The sequence below is a fragment of the Populus trichocarpa genome, chromosome 13 (genome assembly GCF_000002775.5).
Source record: "Populus trichocarpa isolate Nisqually-1 chromosome 13, P.trichocarpa_v4.1, whole genome shotgun sequence".
Lineage (NCBI taxonomy): Eukaryota > Viridiplantae > Streptophyta > Magnoliopsida > Malpighiales > Salicaceae > Populus > Populus trichocarpa.
Window position 1 is genome coordinate 4,865,161 of NC_037297.2, and position 18,060 is coordinate 4,883,220.

General features: G+C 34.9%; 1 protein-coding gene across 1 annotated transcript; it reads right to left on the reverse strand.

The window, feature by feature from the left end:
• Positions 1-384: 384 nt before the first annotated feature.
• Positions 385-17,640, reverse strand: LOC7482382 (probable polyribonucleotide nucleotidyltransferase 1, chloroplastic). The gene is made up of 25 exons (XM_002319690.4): positions 17,231-17,640; positions 16,868-16,936; positions 16,008-16,114; positions 15,873-15,915; positions 14,709-14,792; positions 13,807-13,871; positions 13,539-13,695; positions 10,297-10,353; positions 9,633-9,746; positions 8,687-8,950; positions 8,527-8,601; positions 7,656-7,769; positions 6,785-6,877; positions 5,471-5,649; positions 5,097-5,280; positions 4,879-4,926; positions 4,611-4,683; positions 4,248-4,321; positions 4,033-4,140; positions 3,856-3,950; positions 3,536-3,599; positions 3,016-3,069; positions 2,864-2,905; positions 1,898-2,296; positions 385-856 (listed from the first exon to the last, which is right to left on the reverse strand). The coding sequence occupies exons 1-24, from the start codon at positions 17,522-17,524 to the stop codon at positions 1,976-1,978; spliced, it is 2,778 nt and encodes a 925-aa protein (XP_002319726.4). The 5' UTR covers positions 17,525-17,640; the 3' UTR covers positions 385-856; positions 1,898-1,975.
• Positions 17,641-18,060: the final 420 nt, after the last annotated feature.

The following is an 18,060-nucleotide window of genomic DNA, read 5'->3' on the forward strand; positions in this document are numbered from 1 at the left end:
AAGTTCAACCAAAAAAAAAAAAGTTACAACAAGAGTAAAAACCAAGAAAAATGTGGCCTTTTTACATAGAATAAACCCATAATGCCAACTGGTTAGAAACAGTGATACAAGTGAAGAAGCTGTTAGATATCCGCCACCTTCATGAGCTAGCTAGGTCGAACCACATTAAACAATCCACGTGCAATTATAGTAGCTAGCAATATAATAAAGCATAGGATTCAGTCAACTTGTAAATAACATCCACGAGGTACACATGCTTCATTCATGTACAAACACACGCAGAGAGAGAGAGAGAGAGAACAAAATAAAGGGAATTGGCATTATAGTCTAACTGACCCTAGGCAAAAATTATGAGAGAGAGAATTGAAGGCCTGAGAGAAATAATTGGATGAAAAAATTAGACCAGCTTGTAGCTAACCTGCAGAGAAAAGGTTAAGGATCACAATACATTTTGCAAAAGCATAAAGCTTTAAGGATCCCTTGCAGTCATACTTCCAAAGATGATACAACAAAGCACACCCGCACGACTACTTCCAAAGAGAAAGAAACGAGCAGATACAGAGAGAGAGAGAGAGTACGTGGAAAATTGTGGTGAAACCATGAATTGACTATACACCAACAATTTCCAAGCATATTATTGCATGATGCTTTCTCTCTTCTCAAATAGTTGTTTTCTTTTCCTCAATGGCAACAGTGCACAGCCTTTTGTCAAGAATGAATAAATTGTTCAGAAGACCCACCTTCCATTTCATTTCCTTGGTAAACAATTCAGCTAGTGGAATAAGTTCCTTCCTCACAATCTGATCAACAGAAACTGCAGGATTCTGGATGGCACCGTGTTTTAATCGACTCCTTCCTGTCAATAATGAATGTCCATCAGCTCATTCCTTCTTTTGTGCCTGTTCATGCGTTATTGTAACTGTATGCAACATGCATGAGGATGCAAGCATCTATCTATATATGCATTTGGTCTGCATGCGAGTGCACGCATAATTAAGTAAACTACACGAGCATTACACTGGCTGACAATGAGCAACCGCGACTTGCAATGTAATCCAAGTATTTGTTTCTAATCCGTCCCGATGCCATTGTTCAGGATTCTAGATATTCTATCCATGGAAACGTCAATAATTGCTGTGTCCATGCTTGATTCAGTAATTTATTGTCAGGGGAGCTGATCAAGAGTATCAATTAATATAATCAACTCATAAATTTACTGTTTTCACAAGCTGAATTTCTTCTATTTAACCAAGTACATAATCTTTTATTGAAGACATGTTTTTTGTACCCAGTTCACAACGCCTGACTTGATCTATCCACTTCATTATTACCAGCTAAGGATCATCATTAGAATGCCTAATTACAATATGGCAACAGGTATATGTTTAATAATTTTATTCTTTAATTAAACACCTTATATAAATGATCACGAAAAATTAATAAATCCTAAAGTGATACACCATGTAAAGATCAGACTGAAATATAATTTTAGTGTTACAGATATGAGTATCATCCAAATTCCAAGCATACAAGTTTAGCAAGATAAGTAGAAGACGAGTAACTAGTTCTTGCTCAACAACAAATTTGCCAAATATGATCAACATTTCCAATTCCATGTTAGTCAAGGGTCTCATCTTTTTTTCCTCCAGACAAAAAATATTCAAATAAAATCAATCTCTAACATGAGATTTCAATTATACTCATTAGCAATTCTTTCCATACATGCATTATTTTTAGTAGCATTTCTATAATCAGGTTGGGAAGTGACCCACTTGGTGGAGAACTAACTACAGGTCCCAGTAAATACTAAACACACACCTACATGTATGCAAAGATACACACACGTGCACACACATAAATGTATGTATAGTGAGAGAGGGGAGCATCCAGGCCATACCTTTAGGTCTCTTTCTCATCATCTTTTACCACAATAACAAAACCAACATGTCCTTGAATGAAGAACGGAATATGTTTACTATCCAATCTTAGCTTCTCCATTCACTAAACTATTTTCATCTTTGCTTGCGATACTACTGACAGTTGTACTACTGTTCTTTGGTCCATCTCTGGCAGAACTGGTTAATCTCTTGTAAGCCTTCTTTTTTGAAAGTGGAGCATCCTCTACTGAATCAACTTTGGTGGGATTTACAAATTTTGTATCACGGCTTTTATCCTTTGACTGTTCAGTATTCCCTTCAGTTAAATCCCTTGCCTGCTGCTCTGCACTGGACTTCTCTGAAGTCACTTCAGGAAGTAATGCTTTGCGACTAAGGCGAAGTTGTCCCTTTCCATTTACCTGCATAAACATAAGTATTAGAGAAACATTTCTGTCAATGTTGTGTCAAGAGCAACAAATGTTGTGTGCAAATCGATGATAGTACAGCACTAAGGATGTTCCAGTTTGCTCTGGAGTCTGGAAATCACGGTTTTATTTTCTCTGCAAGGCAGAGTATCTTGGCTCAACATTACAGCACATATGCCGTTTAGTAATTAAACCTATCGCCATATCTATCTTCTTCTGTCACCTGAATTCACTTCATTGAAGGAAACCTAAATCCAGTTTCAAAAAAACTATAGACCTTAAATTCAAGGTTTTCTTTTCAATCCACTCCCGAACCACAACAGATTTATATCTACTAGAGATTTAGAGGATTGACAACATGGATGCTGATATTTATGTATAAAAATGAAGCTCAACAATAATTAAATAAATATAGATGGCACCAAAGGAATCATTAATTGATTATTAGAGTTAAATTAACTTTATATATATATAAAAAAAAAACTTCAGAAGTTGGCTAAAAAAGCTTGTCACGGAATTAAACTTGTGTTTGTGTGATTGCATGACTGGGAACTTCCCAACCTCAATGAGTTTAACATCAACACGATCTCCAACTTTGAAAGCCTGTAAGAAAATAGAGGAGAGATTTTAACTTTCTGACATGATAGAAGAAGAACTAATTCTTATTGCTAATCTAATGGGGGAAGTAGGGGAGCAAAAATGACACTGCTTACATCTTCTGCCTTCGGCAACCAGTTAGAACTCAGTTCACTAATGTGGCAGAGTCCCTGCCAGAATTCAATAGTCGAGAAATTTATGATTACTTTCTTCCCCAAACAGAATCATATATGACTTCAGATATGCTTGTTTATGTACCAAACATAATCTTCTGCAAATACCACACCTTGTAAATGGAACTTAATTTGATTACATGCTATATTTTAACTTTTACTTTTTACCAAACAACAAAGAAAGTCCTGTATTTGACAAATTTGAATGGAAATATAGAAAACTATAGTGAAAGGACTATCTTTTGATGAAATTTGGAATTCTAGAGTCACATAGAACTGCAATTACAACAAATATCAAAGTTTTCTTTTTAAAGAAACTTTTCGAAGCAATAAATTGGTTTATGATGAACTTAAACTACTTTCCTTCGTGATAGTTAGAACTCACAAGTTTTAATAATTTTCCATAAGCAATACAATAGTTTGGACTTTGACTTTTATCAAATTGTGTAATGAAAATATATACCTCATGCCCCGGGGCTATCTCAACAAAAACTCCGTAAGGAGCTACTGATTTGATCTCGCAGTTCCTGATTAGCAAGAGAAAACAAGGAGTCAAATAGTTCTCATATTCACAATCATCAAGTAAAAGGCACCAGACAAGCTATAAATTGACGGCACACACTTAATAATCAAGGGACTTGTCCCAATTAATCTACTGCTTTACTTCCATAATAGAAGGAAGAAAAAAAGACAGCTATTTCAATTTTTTGCAACTTGATCTGAATAAAGTGAAACAAAAAAGACAAAAAAAGGGGAAGAAAAAAGTTCATGAAAAGGACATACTTGTAGATATCACCAACAGCTGGAACCATAGTTAGTTGACTAATAATGGATATGGACTTCTCTATACTTGACAAATCCTTTGCAGTAATTTTTACCTGCAAAAGCCAATGATTTAAAAAGTTGCATTGATGTCAGGTCACACAACCAATGGAAGATAAACTCTGTATCTGATTTTACAATTCCATCATCCTGTGTGTCAATAGCCTCTACTCCGGTTTCTTCTATGATACTCTTCACCTTCTTCCCACCAGAACCAATGATAATGTTAACTTTCTCTGGATTGACCTATAAGACAATATTATCATAATTGGGAATATGAGTTAACACATCATTGAGTATAAATTCTACTTTCAACAGACAAGCAATGGAGGGTGTATAGAAAACAAGCAAACCTTCATAATATGAATCAATGGGGCATACTTAGAAAGCCTTTTAGAAGGGGAAGGTGAGCATTTCAACATTTCAGCTGAACCATAAAAATATGAAAAGAAATAACAAAAGATTTAGCTGAAATGACCTGATCAAATATTATAACTCAAACTGGTGAAAACAAGTGCTTCCAACAAATGTAAATCAAAAGCATATCAACAGCTCTAATTAATTAAGAAAATGGTAATATTTAATTAAGGCATTAAGTAAAGGATGTGTGACTACAGTTCTACAGAATTTTGGCTAGATAACATCCAACTATTAACCAACCAAATTTAAAAGAATTTGGGGGGGGGGGGGGGGGTAGCTTGCACAGTTTCCAGTACCAAGAATATGCTTTCGGCCATCCCTTGCTTGTAGCAATGCCGTCCTCATGACAGGTAAAGTAATTCCTCCAACCTATCATGTAAAAATTGCAATTGATTATGATTCAAGGGTTACAGAAGATCAGCTCGTGAAACTGAACAGCTACCATAAGAAAGCATCCATTGCTATAGGGTTGGCAACAGGTTGTTGATTAGGAGGCAAAACATGCTCTCTAGACAAAAGACACGAAAGCTGTCAAGAATGCATAAGAGTTGTAAAGATAATGACCTTTATGTCCATCTGAAATGCAGTTACTCCATCTTCATTTCCAGCAACCTGCAAAGACCATACTTATAAGGGGATCTTTCTAACTCAATTGCACTATACCCTTTCTTCTGAACTTAAACAAGCATTTTCCAAGTCCAACAAATATATAATCAAGAATAATGCAAAAAGCAAAGAAATAGAATAGAAGCACAAATCAGGAAAATAACATTAAGTATTACCTTGAAATCCATATCTCCAGAAGCATCTTCTGATCCGGTTATGTCAGACAGAATGAGTGGTGTTCCATCGCCCCCAAATTCCTCAGTGTCGAGAACCATACCCATTGCTATGCCAGCAATCATACATTTCACAGGAACACCAGCATCTTGTAGTGCCAAGCAGCCTCCACAAACAGAGGCCATGCTGTTCAATGATAGGCACTAAATAATAAGAGCCAAAAACACATAGCAAATACTCAACATGAAGTACTAGGACTGAAAGGAGGGTTTTAGCACCCATCAAAATGATATCAAATGTCAAAAGATGCTGTCAGAGGTCTGGTCCATAGTCTAATTGGATAACTAAAACATTAGCACTTTTTATTGCTTCTGACCTTGAGGAGCCATTGCTTTCTGTGATTGTACTCTCAACTCGTACAGTATAAGGAAAATCATTTTCAGAAGGTAATATAGGTTCAAGAGCTCTCTCAGCAAGCATTCCATGACCGATTTCTCTTCTACTAGGTGCTCCTATGCGGCCTACTTCTCCAACACATGATGGAGGAAATGAGTACTGAAACATTAGAACAAGGAGATGAATTTTCAGTAGTAAATCCAAGTGCAATTCTTATTGGCGAACTTGTAAATTTTTTAACAGATAAATTAATTTGTATGGAAACAGCATAATTATTTATCATGATCACGAATTCCCAATTAAACATGCAGGCAGGAGCTGAGTTATAGTATCTGCGACCTGTGATCACGACCATGAACATTATCGCAACCACAACCTCAATTCAAAACCATGCTGAGTATGTCTGGAAGCATCCAAATGTAATAGTTTCAGCAAGCAGGAATTATATTAGTGTAATTAGCTAAATGCTTTAAACTTTGGTTATCAAAATGCTGCAATACAGACAATGACTACCTTTTCAGAAAAAAAAAGGTTAGAAAAAATTGACAACAAAAGGTTTGCCTCATAACAAACAGCATAGCTCTAGATATTTAAATTGCATCAAATACTAATGGCATAAGAACCTGAATGGTTTGTGCTGAGTAGTATAAGCACTTAATGGTGCTCTACTATCAAAAGTACTCATAAAACTGTCAAAATTGAAAACAGGAAGTTATATATAATTGTTTGGTTATAATATGAATTATAACACCAGTTCCTTTCTCTCTTTCTTAATTCCATATCCAGAAAAGTTAAATGAACAGTTTGTATAAAGCTTTCATTTTGAACAACTTGAAAAATGCTTTCATTTTCTACTCTTCTTTCTACTTCTTTATATAACATGAAAGTAACTTGTAAATCAAATATACATAAGCTAGACCACTATATTTTCATCTCCAAAGCTCTTCTAAATAGATTCTTATTCTAAGAGGAAGAAAATTTTTTGAAAGTAGTTACGAGTATCAGGAGAAAAGAATGCCTATCAAACATAGCTTAAACCTTGAATTTGATGCTAACAATTTTATTAGATATGTCTAATGGAACTAAATGATACATTGCCAATTACATGATCAATTACTTTAAATTTGAACAGTGTACAGTAAGATTACTATAGAAAATGACCTGGTACCAAATGATCCTGCAAAATAAACCCACACCTCACAGCTAAGAGCATTGAGAAATGCAGAAAGTCGCTGTTAGGTCACTGCAATCCATTACTAAACAAAAGTTTGAAAAAAGATCATCCCAAACAGACCTGTAGATAGAACCTCTTGAATTCCTCTTCATCCACAAGGTTGTCTACTCTTTGTGCCATTTGTTTATCACCAAGTGTAACAACCGCCAATGACTGGAAAATAAAAACACTTGATGATCACTAACAACATTATGGTATGCAAATGTAACATCATGGCTGGTGAATCATTCTCCAAGCATAATCAACTCTATCAAGCTAACTTATCCAAAGCTAAAGTAGTAACAATGGTTGACAAATGAGAAATTGTCAGCCACAATACATAAATTAAATCCACTGATAAAATTTGTTTATTTCAGAAGGAGAAGAATTTAAGATCGATCATCCAAAAGGTTGGTTGATGAGTAGATCCTCCGTGCTAGTGAAAGCAAGGAAAGTAGGCCAGGTGGATCTACAAACCCAGCATTGTTTTAACAAGGATAACAGATTCTTGAATTAGAAAAGAAATGAAGAAATGAGAAGATAAAGAGGAAAGATAGTTATTCACTAAGTCAACATAAATGAGAATCACCTCATACATTCCCAAGCCATTATTAGCAGTCACTTAAAGGAGAAACACTTGAAAATAGATGCTAAAAATGTAACATCAACAGAAGAAAATATGATGAATAACCTGATGGATACACTTGTTTATATGAATCAAAGGGATAGAATCACATGACAACATAACATTATAACCCATTCAGTTGAACGGTTTTGAACATTTGATCTCATAAGCATGCAATGTGGTCATACCACTCCATGGATAGGAGTTTGGAAAGAATGCAAGAATAAGTGTGCATTAACAATGATCTCAAGACATGACCAATCAGAAATAGCACACAATCAGGTGAGCCTCTGGATGCTTCTGACAACAAAAAACACTTAGTCTGACCTGTGTTTCTCCACGGGTGAAAAGAGCACTTCCGTGTGCTCTAGGGAGTAATCCACAGCTGGAATCAATTGGACGTATCCCTTCTGGGGTTCTCCCATCACTTCTTTTTCCTCCCTGGAACAATTGAAAGTAAAATGAACATGTGACATGAATATGCCAGGCATCAATCATTTTTCTCATCCACGGTAAAACATATCCTAGCTGACTCCATATTGTTGGAACTTGAAACTGATTTCTATCCATGAGAACTTTCCAGTACAAGATAATTGAAGGGTAAGAACACAGATTTTATAATGTGAATTCCAAATGTTAGCGCTAAAGTTTCAAGTTACACTCAGTTTGTTTTATTTTTATTTTTTTCAAAAAGAAAATAGTGAACCATTCAAAAAAGTTGCCAAAAAATAATAATAAGACCCAGTAGGTTACAGCATGGATAGCAGCACTCTTGAAGTGAGCTAGTAGCTGGTGGAGTGAAAATTGTAAAATTCTTGTTTGTTAGAAGAAACCAAATTTATGGTTAAATGACCAAGAAAATTAAGGAAGGAGAGGCAATTTTAAAAATGACAAGAACATGGGCGTGTCTATGTCAGCCTTATTACTATAGGGTGTCTATGTCAGCCTTATTACTATAGGGTCGCTGCTCTGAAAATTAGAAAAGAGGAGGAAAGGAAGCAAATGGGATGAAAAATTATTATTCCCTTCACTCCTCGCTGTCGTAGAAGGATTTAAAATGAAGCAACATGGCTGTGATGAAGAAAGGAAAAGTGATTTGATTAAGTATAACAATTTTGCACAAGTAAAAAGTCCATATTAAAGTTGCTTTCAATAATCTCCTACTTTACCCACTTCCTCAAACAACAATCCCTCATACCTCCACAATACGTCTCCGCAAGAATTTGGATGTAACTTCTTTAAATACCAGCTTCACATCCACCTCAGAAAACAGCTAGAAGAGGAAAATCAAAATAAAGTGTTAATAGAACATACATGATAAACGAGACAGCAAGTACCAAAATTAAGTTAGCATTTACCGAAGGAGAGGATCTGCGTCCATTTGGCTTTATGTGGACATCACCTTCATCTACTTCACCATCTACAACAACTTCCTCATCCTCCTCTTCAACCTCTAGCAAGTCTGCAACTGTTTCAGGGATTCCAAAACTTTGATCCTTGCTTACATATCCCTTTTCTGTAAGTATACTAAGCACTTTTTCTTCCAGTGATTGAAGGGCCTTTCTTCTTGGTACTTTATTCCTAATTTGCAACACTTTTACTAACTCATCACCAGCGATTTCCTGTGCAAGGACAGCATAAGCATTAGTATCAATTATCACTTATATCTTGAAAAAATAAGTGGACTCACAAAATGCATGGTCTTGCTTAAAAAAAAGAAAAATAATTTAAGCAAGACAACAAAAGGTAAGGATCTTGTTAGCTGGAATTACAAGTTAAGGCACAAATCACCAGAATGGATAACTGGGCAGCTCAAGCCTGCTACATTAAAACAGGTCCTTTCAGTCTGGGAAATCATGATTAACTTTGTATGGTAAAAGTGAAACTACACATTGAACTTATGGTATCATATGTGCAACTTTCCTCTACTGCTGTGCATATCAATAGTAACATTTGCACAGCTCATGCAAAATTAGATACTCAAGAAAATATCGCAGCATAAAGCTTTGTCAACTGACACAAATGCAGAATTGAGAACTGTTAATCTTCTATGCAACATCAGCAACTCAAGACATCACCGTGCTTCATATATGCAGTGCTATTATCCAAACAGAAATAATTTGTATAGTACAAAATCAAATACTTCAGGAATGCCCTTGAAATCTTTTTATCCAGCTTTTAGCCAAATAGAGACAGCATAATAGTAATTTAGAAAGTAGTTTAATAGCTACAGAAGCAGCAATTAATTGAAAAACTTCTAGCAGGAACAGATGGTATGTACTAAGGGATGAACGAAAACCATACCTCCATATGCTTATATAGCTCAGGAGGAGGTAATTTGATTGCATCAAGCATTTTAGGTTTCCCACACTTCTTCACCAAAGCATTCACCTCATTGCAAATTGTCCTCACTGCATCCTGGCTTTAGTGAACAGGCAAGATTTTAGCATCTAAATGATTTTCTTTCTAGTTGTGGAAAATGGTTAAACATGCAACAAATAGAGAGGGCATTAGATCTGCCACACATCAGCGTAACAGGTCCTTAACCAATAAAATGGTAAAAGAATATATGAGAATTATATTTTCTGATCAGTGTAATTGTATACTGCAACTTATATTGCTCAACCCTCAGCAAATAACAGCTCATAATGAAGATCACAACAATGGCAAATATTACAATCAATGTTGGGCCATAGAACACATTATCAATTCAATCCCACACTCTTCCATCAAATCAAATAATCAAGAAGAAACAAATTCATAGTGCTGACTAGCATTTCTGTGCAAAAACAAATCGTTAAAAAAGAAGAAAAAGAAGCTGAGCAGTTATTGCTGCATATCACAGGGAAAGATTCACAGACTATAGACAACATTTACTTTTTCTGAGAGGTAATACACAACATATATAAGTCATTCAACAGAAATATGAGAAAAAATGATAAGCAACACACTTAATCAAAGAAACAACCTGTCCAATTTGTACTGCTTCAAGCAATTTTTCTTCCGGAAGAAAATTGCAATAACCCTGCAAGAAACAAAGATAATGGACAATGAAGTTCATGTAGATGTATTTCATTATTGATAACCACCAGCATGGTTAGGTGCATTGTAGCATTGCTACGGTTAAAATGTTTTATCTAATCAATAAAGTTTCTTCATGGTGTATTATAATGTAAGTGTATTTTCAGAATCATGCCATATAATAATGTCAGGTTAGTGCTAGAGAAATGAATGAATAAGGAAATAGGAAAAGGAGAAAAAAGAAAAGAAAAGGAGAAAGAAAGCACATGCTAAAGGCATCTAGATAGAGAACCAGTCAATTAAAAGTTCAAATCGATGAGACTATGACCATATAAACTAATTTACTTCTATCCCAAAAAGTTTTTTTTTCTTTGCTTAAATTTTTTTTTATGTTTTTTGATCTTTTTGATGTGCTGATATTAAAAATGATTTTAAAAAAATGAAAAAACTTTATTTTAATGTATTTCCAAGCGAAAAGCATTTTGAAAAACAACCGCTACCATACTCTCAAACACACCCTAAAAAGGATACAAACACAAGACCTAACCATGTCTTATTTTCAACCTGGAGTATGTTAAGAATTTTGTTGAAAGGCAGCAAAATATGATAGATAGCATTCTCCTAACATATTAGGATTAGAGAAATGTAGTATCAACACCAGCAACATCATGCACAAATTGATCAGAAATGATAGAAAGACTACGTGACGCAGGTGGATGCAACACAAGAGAGACAGCAAACACGAAAACATAAAATTATGCCGAATATGAATCACATAAAAACCCTAATTCAAAATTTTATTACTAGATATTTTATGTTCAAGAGTATAGTTTACAACTCTTTAAATAAACAAAAAAAACTAACCTATACAAACTAGAAAACCTAAAAACAAAGAAAAAGCAATAAAAGTCTTAAACAAAGCTAGAAAAATAATAAAAGAATTATAAATCAAATAGGAAAAAAATCATAAATCAACTAGAAAAATATAGCAAATCCCAAACAATAAGTTCTAGGCATTATTAGAAATCCTTTTCAATCTCTGATTGCTATGAAATTTTAATCCTATTGGAAAAAAGGTCTTTATAATCTCCTAGCAAAAATTCAGCCTGATCCAACAGTCAGATCGAAAATTATGCTCAATAACAGTGTCTCCCTAGGTTGGAAAGAACTTGTCTTCGAGTTCAAATTACTCTTGCCTTGATTCATGGATGTCCAATCAAGTCTCTCAAGCCCCTTTTCTTTCTTCTTTCTATGTGTATAACAATTTTATACATCAGCTTCAATCTCGTCATCTTAAAAATTGTATAAGAAACAACAATTGACAAATTATTTCTCTTCCATTGGCTTCTAGAGTAATAAATTGCAAATCTCAAACTTTCTTCATCAATATATTTTGTGTCCATATAACCCTTGAACACATCTACCTATCTACCTCTATGATAACATTAACCTTGGATCAACGTAGTTTAAATCAACAATTTTCTTATGTTAAGTATCTTCCATGTTTTCTTTATAGTTAACCTTTATCTTATCAACAAGGTCACCCCATCAATGTTATCATCACAACTATTATTGTCATTGTTTATGATATCATCATCAATATAATCATCATCGAAATTAACATCATAAATTGATGGAGAACACCAATCTACATCTATCTCACCATAAACAGGATCACCAAAATCTCCATGATACTCATCCTAATCAAATCAAGGAGTTGCATCCTCTGCTCATGCTCTTGAAAGGAATTCTCAAAACTAGTCATGGATCCATGATCACTCTTTCTCACGATCCTCCAATATTTTCTTCTTCATCTCCACCAATTGACGGGATAATTTTTCAACGTGCCTCCACTTGTTTATTGTCTCTAATTAACGAGTTAATTTTGTAATTTGTCTCTGCATGTTTAATTTTGTAATTTGTCTCTGCATGTTTTCTATCAACAACTCTTGAACGTTTCTCTCACGAGGAACCTCCTCATCTCTCTCTTACCTAAACACAGGTGACGTCCTCCAACTATGGTTATTTAGAAGCACATAACAAACAAAATAAAAAGGGATTAGAGCACACAAGCAATGACATGGGATCATTGGGTTCTGATACCAACTAACGTAAGTGAAAGCAACACAAGAAAGACAGCAAGCACAAGAACACAAAATTATGTCGAATACAGATCACACAGAAACCCTAATTCAAAATTTTATTGCTATATATTTTTTGTTCAAGTAGTATGCTTTTTTAGAAGAATTAAAACTCCTTAAATAAACGCAAAAACTAACGTAAACAAACTAGAAAACCTGAAAATAAAGAAAAGCAATAAAAATCGTAAACAAAGCTAGAAAAATAATAAAAGAATTCTAAACCAAATAGAAAAAAATATTAAACCAACTAAAAAAATATAGCAAATCTCGAACAGTAACTTCTGGACATTATCAGAAGGCCTTTTCGATCTCTGATTATTGTGAAGTTTCGACCCAATTGGAAACATGATCTCTAAAATCTCCTAACAAAATTTCAACTTAATCCAACAGTCAAATAAAAAATTGTGCTCAATAACATATAACTAAACATTAGAAAAACAATATCTTGCATCACTACGGCTCTAATATGCATATGTTTATCATGTGAGGACATTAGGGTTGCAATGGGTTTTCTTCTAGCAGAATAATAGTGCCAGTATTCAAACCAGCACATGATCTTCAAGCCTTTGAAATTTCAAGAGGACAACTTTTGAGTTACACCACAGACCGTCACACTAATGTGATGCCAATGACAATAAGGCATCTCCAGTACGCTAGGAAACAATTCCTTGCTCAATAAAAGTGGAAAAAACATATCAAATACAAATGCATATACTAAATGAAACAGAATATTAGATTTTACACCAAAAAGCAACTCTCAATGATGTGTCAAATGAAAAGGTAATTAGCACATCATTAATGCTTCATGTGAAGGTTTAACACAAACGCCAACATCCATAACTTAGTTCATTTTCTATCTTAGTTGGGTGCACATAAGGTTAGAGTACCCGAGATGGAATCCAACTCCATTCAACATACCCATGCAGTGATACTGCAACAGTAAAACTGTTATCGCTATTTCACATGACCAATTGAAATTTCTTTGCAAAAGAATGATACACGCTAAAAGGGGCTGCAATTCAGACAATATCAAAGATTAAAAGTTGACCTCTATCATGAATATTGCACTGTCTGTTCCAGCCAGCAATAAATCTAATTTTGACTCTTCCATCTCCTTGGTTGTTGGATTCACAATAAATTTGTTGTCAACAAGGCCAACTCGAACTCCTGCAATCACTTTTGTATTTGGCACTTCCGAAAGAGCTCTGTTGTAATTAAGTTTGAGAATTAAAATAAGCACATAATAGCACATGATTTCTGGAACCTCAACACTTCAAGAACAAAAAAAAAAGAGGATATATTTAAGGTACGCTCACAATGCTATCCCAGCTGCTGTGACAGCCAAAGAATCTGGAGAATGCAAGCCATCATAGCTTAAAACCTGTCCAGAAGAGGTAATGGCAATTATTAGCAAGTTTATGTATCCAGCAAGAGAGACAAGTCAAATATCAGCCCATCAAGTTTCAAAATGTTGATGATTTAATCTTAACAAACAAGCAAGATGGAGCATTATAGATGACAAACTCAAACAATGCAGTGGGCATAACATGGTCAGACAGAAACCAGTCTGCTCTTATTTAAGCTAGAAAATTTCAGATCATTTACTCATCAGCTTTTATTTTCTTTTTCTATAACTAAGTTGTAAGTGAAATTGGTTGAGAAAGTTAAAACAAATCACATGAGAATTACAGCATCGAGCAATAATTCCCCAAGAGTTGGAAAAAATATATAAGCTTGCAAAAAATTTAAGACCTGAGAACAACCAGTTAATGCAAAAAATGTTGAGGGGTAGATGTTGAAAAATAAGGGGGGTAAAAGTCTAGTAGAATTTTTACCCTCCAGGTCATTTCCTCTATTTCAACAATCGTTTTCTCCCTACAAATATTTCTTATATTTCTCTCCCCTTTTTACATCTCTAGTTCTCCCTCTTTATTCCTTCCTCTTCCCGCAGTCCATAGAATCAAAAAGAAAAGGAAAAATTCAAAAAACTTTTGTAGGTTCTCTATCAAAACTGTTCCTAACTTTCCTCCCAGGACATTGCTTTCATGGGACTATAATTGAGTGATGACCTTATATATCCTTTGTAAAAATAATTAGACCAAACAAGAAAGATTAATAAGACTGCATTGTGTGCTTAAAGAACTCAAAGTGAATAAAGACAACCCTTGAAGATATCAAAAAGAAATATCTAAGCAAATTAATTTCTTTGAGGACTTACCCAAGATAGTATCTGAGTTTCATGGTAAAATCCCTTGAGCATAGTTGGGCGCAAAGGCCTATCTATCAATCTACAAATAAGAACCTAGAAGCAACCAAGAGAACAGATGCATAAACATATACACAATGGCAACAGTTTCAGAAGCATTGAGAGAAAATAGAGTTCATAAAAGATATACTGCGATATACTTCTGCTAAGTATCAAAAATAGATAATTTCTTTAATCTTTGCTCTATCAATATATCCAAGTATAACCATTCATGTTGATTAAAGACATATTGTAGGTCAAGCCTCATAATCCTACATAATAAATTCATGTGATATACCTACACAAATAGCACCATTATGGAGGGAACAAAAGAAGAAAAATAATTAGTAATGACTGTAAGACTGCCAAAAAGAAAAGAAGGTAAAGAACCAAATATCTAAATAATCACATCTGTACATTAGAGAAGGTAATAATAGAGCAGATCAACACTAGCCCATGGCAACAATCTGACAGAAAATCATGTAAGAAAGCATAGATATCTAGGAACAGAATTCTTTCCAGATGTGCGGGTATGCTAAAAGTCAAAATCATATTAACTCTTGTTCTACAAAGTCTTGGCTGAACAACTCCATTGCATCAATAACAGAAAAATGTTTGACATTGTGACACATAACATCATATATGGCACCAATGATACAAGATAATTACGATATTTACAAACTAGATATAGATGACATATCTTACAATGGCCAAGATCTACAAAATCTGAAATTGTACTTTCACTAATGTGCCTTGTGTCTATGTCCACAAACCAATGATAAATCCTTGGCTGATGACAATGTGAGGTTTTAGATTAATGATAAGAGTATCACAATGCAAATTCTTTTAAATTCTCTACAATTTTGTAGAAAAAGGGATATCAGCATTATCTAAAAGTTTTAGCAGCTATTCAAATCATGTGTCCCCCATTCTTAGACAAATAATATGATAACCAATAACATGAAAGCAAAGTCACATATGCTAAGACTTGCCAGCAAATGAAACTCATATGAAGAAAATATAAACTATAATGGCTTGAAGTTAAAATCTTAGATTGAAAAGGTGATAGTTAAAGACAACTGCTTCAGCTATCCACTTGATTAAGCATTTTCTGTACTTGAAAGAGATGGATAGTACCTCATGATCTTTCAACCTCCCTTCTCGTTTGAAAAATCCTCCACTAAAACAATGGCAGATATAAAGCATAAACATTAGTCTCCTTCACATAACTGCAAAATAAATTCCAAAAGTTGAAAGCACTGCAAGACATACCTAGTTCGACCTGCTGCAGAAAATCGCTCTTGATAGTTTACAGAAAGAGGATAGAAATCAGAAGGCTCACTAGGAACATCATCCAAACAAACAGATGTATAGATAATCTACAGAAAAGAAGCAATAATGTAGATATAAGCATAAGAACCTGAGGTCATACATGAAGACAACCAGCTGAACTTCAACACGACAATTATGAAGTAATAACACATGCAGAAGAAGTACCACAGCGTACATATAAATACATGTGAAACAAAGCAGTTGAGGATGCAGAACAGTAGTGGAGGTCTGAGGCTATGGGTGACTACACTCTCCTTGCCTTACCTAATAATTGGAATCCAGTCTTGGTTCATTCTTCTAAGCCAAACAATTCAAACAGAAATACATTTAATCAGTTTCTTTCTTGTTAGCTAGGATAAACAGTCACTATCAGTCCAGTGGCTGAGCTACATAAATCAAGTGGCTCTCTCCTCCAACCCCACACACTCCAAACCCATGCCATTATAAGCGCAATTAAGACTTGGTATCTGAAGAGATTTTGCTGACTATTACTAGCGAGCACCTATCCAATACACACGGGCGTGTGTTTTGAAGTCGTAGCTTCTTATCATTTAATGTATTCTGCATATGAAAGTACACACACAAAGTCCTTTTGGAAATCCCAATGCACTCTGATAAGATAGCATAAGTTAATAAAATCTGAACATGGATATCGGTTGTTCCGAAAACAAAGAATCTAAATTCCGATCCAAGGAATCAAATCATAGTAAAATCTGCACATTAAACAAATAAAACAATATATATTTCTTTGATATCAAACATTAACACTTATACATCAACCCTCACAAATCATAACTCACAGTTTCTCCATCTGTGACTGTGACGGAACCACTAGCTTGTCTCCCAAGATGGCCCGTCTCAACCATTATCTACGGAAAAAACAACCATAAAATACACAGATTTAAATAAATAATCGATTATTTAAACACAATAACGAGCAATCTCAAATAATTGATAACGACAACAAAACTAAACTGAAAATCAAACACAAGTTCGCATTTCAATACCTTTTACCATTACTGATAGAAATTCAACCATACTGTTCATTATCCAAAACAAAAAAATGATACAAATACAGCAAATTCTACTAAGAAATGCCTCAAAACTAAACTCTAAAATTATCGAAACAGAAGAAATATTTGAATTAAGTAAAATAAACTTACATGTCTGTCACCGACGGGGATTTTGACAGAAATAGGCTGAGGCAAAGACTGAGGGCCGTCATTTACAGCAGAGGTGTCCTCGAAAGCTTTGACTACAGTAACCAACCTTTCACGTTTTCTTCTTGATAGAAGCAGAGAAAGTGAAGAACACTTGGATTTTGCAAAATTGGTGAAGCGAGGGCATTTAGGGGAGAGAGAGAGCTTGCAGCTATGATTAGTGTGGGAAAATGGAGGGTTGTGTGTGGAATTCGGCCTGTAATGGAGAGTAGTACTGGTGCTAGGGTTTGCTAGCATTTTTAACTGTGTTATTGAGTTTCAGTGGCTTTGGCTTTGAGTGAGAGAGTGAAGGAGGAGGGATTTTATCCGTTCTCAAGGCGCGCAGACAGAGCAGGTGTGTGCTAGATTGTGGAGTGCTGGTTTTCACAGGTAATGGATCTGGGCTTTTTGGTTTTTTCAAAATCGCAGGCCAGGCTTGGAGAATGCAGTGGGTTTTCTTTCTTTCTTTCTTTCTTTCTGTCGAGTTTTAGCCTTTTAGGTGTTAAATTAGTTTTTCTTTTCTTGAGATTACTGTAGATTTTTATGATATACAATCTATTTAATTTTTTTTTTTTAGTTTAACGTGAGTGTCCGGGCCAGCTTGCGCACACCTCGACTAATCCCACGGGCCCTGAAGTTAACGACCATGTAAGCCTCCAGTGGCCATCATATGAGCAACCACAGGGCTCGAACCTGAGACTACAGAGGGAGCAAACCTCTTGGTCCCAAGCTTTTACCACTGGGCCACCACCTAGATGGTTACAATCTATTTAATTCTTGTGTTCGTTGTAGGT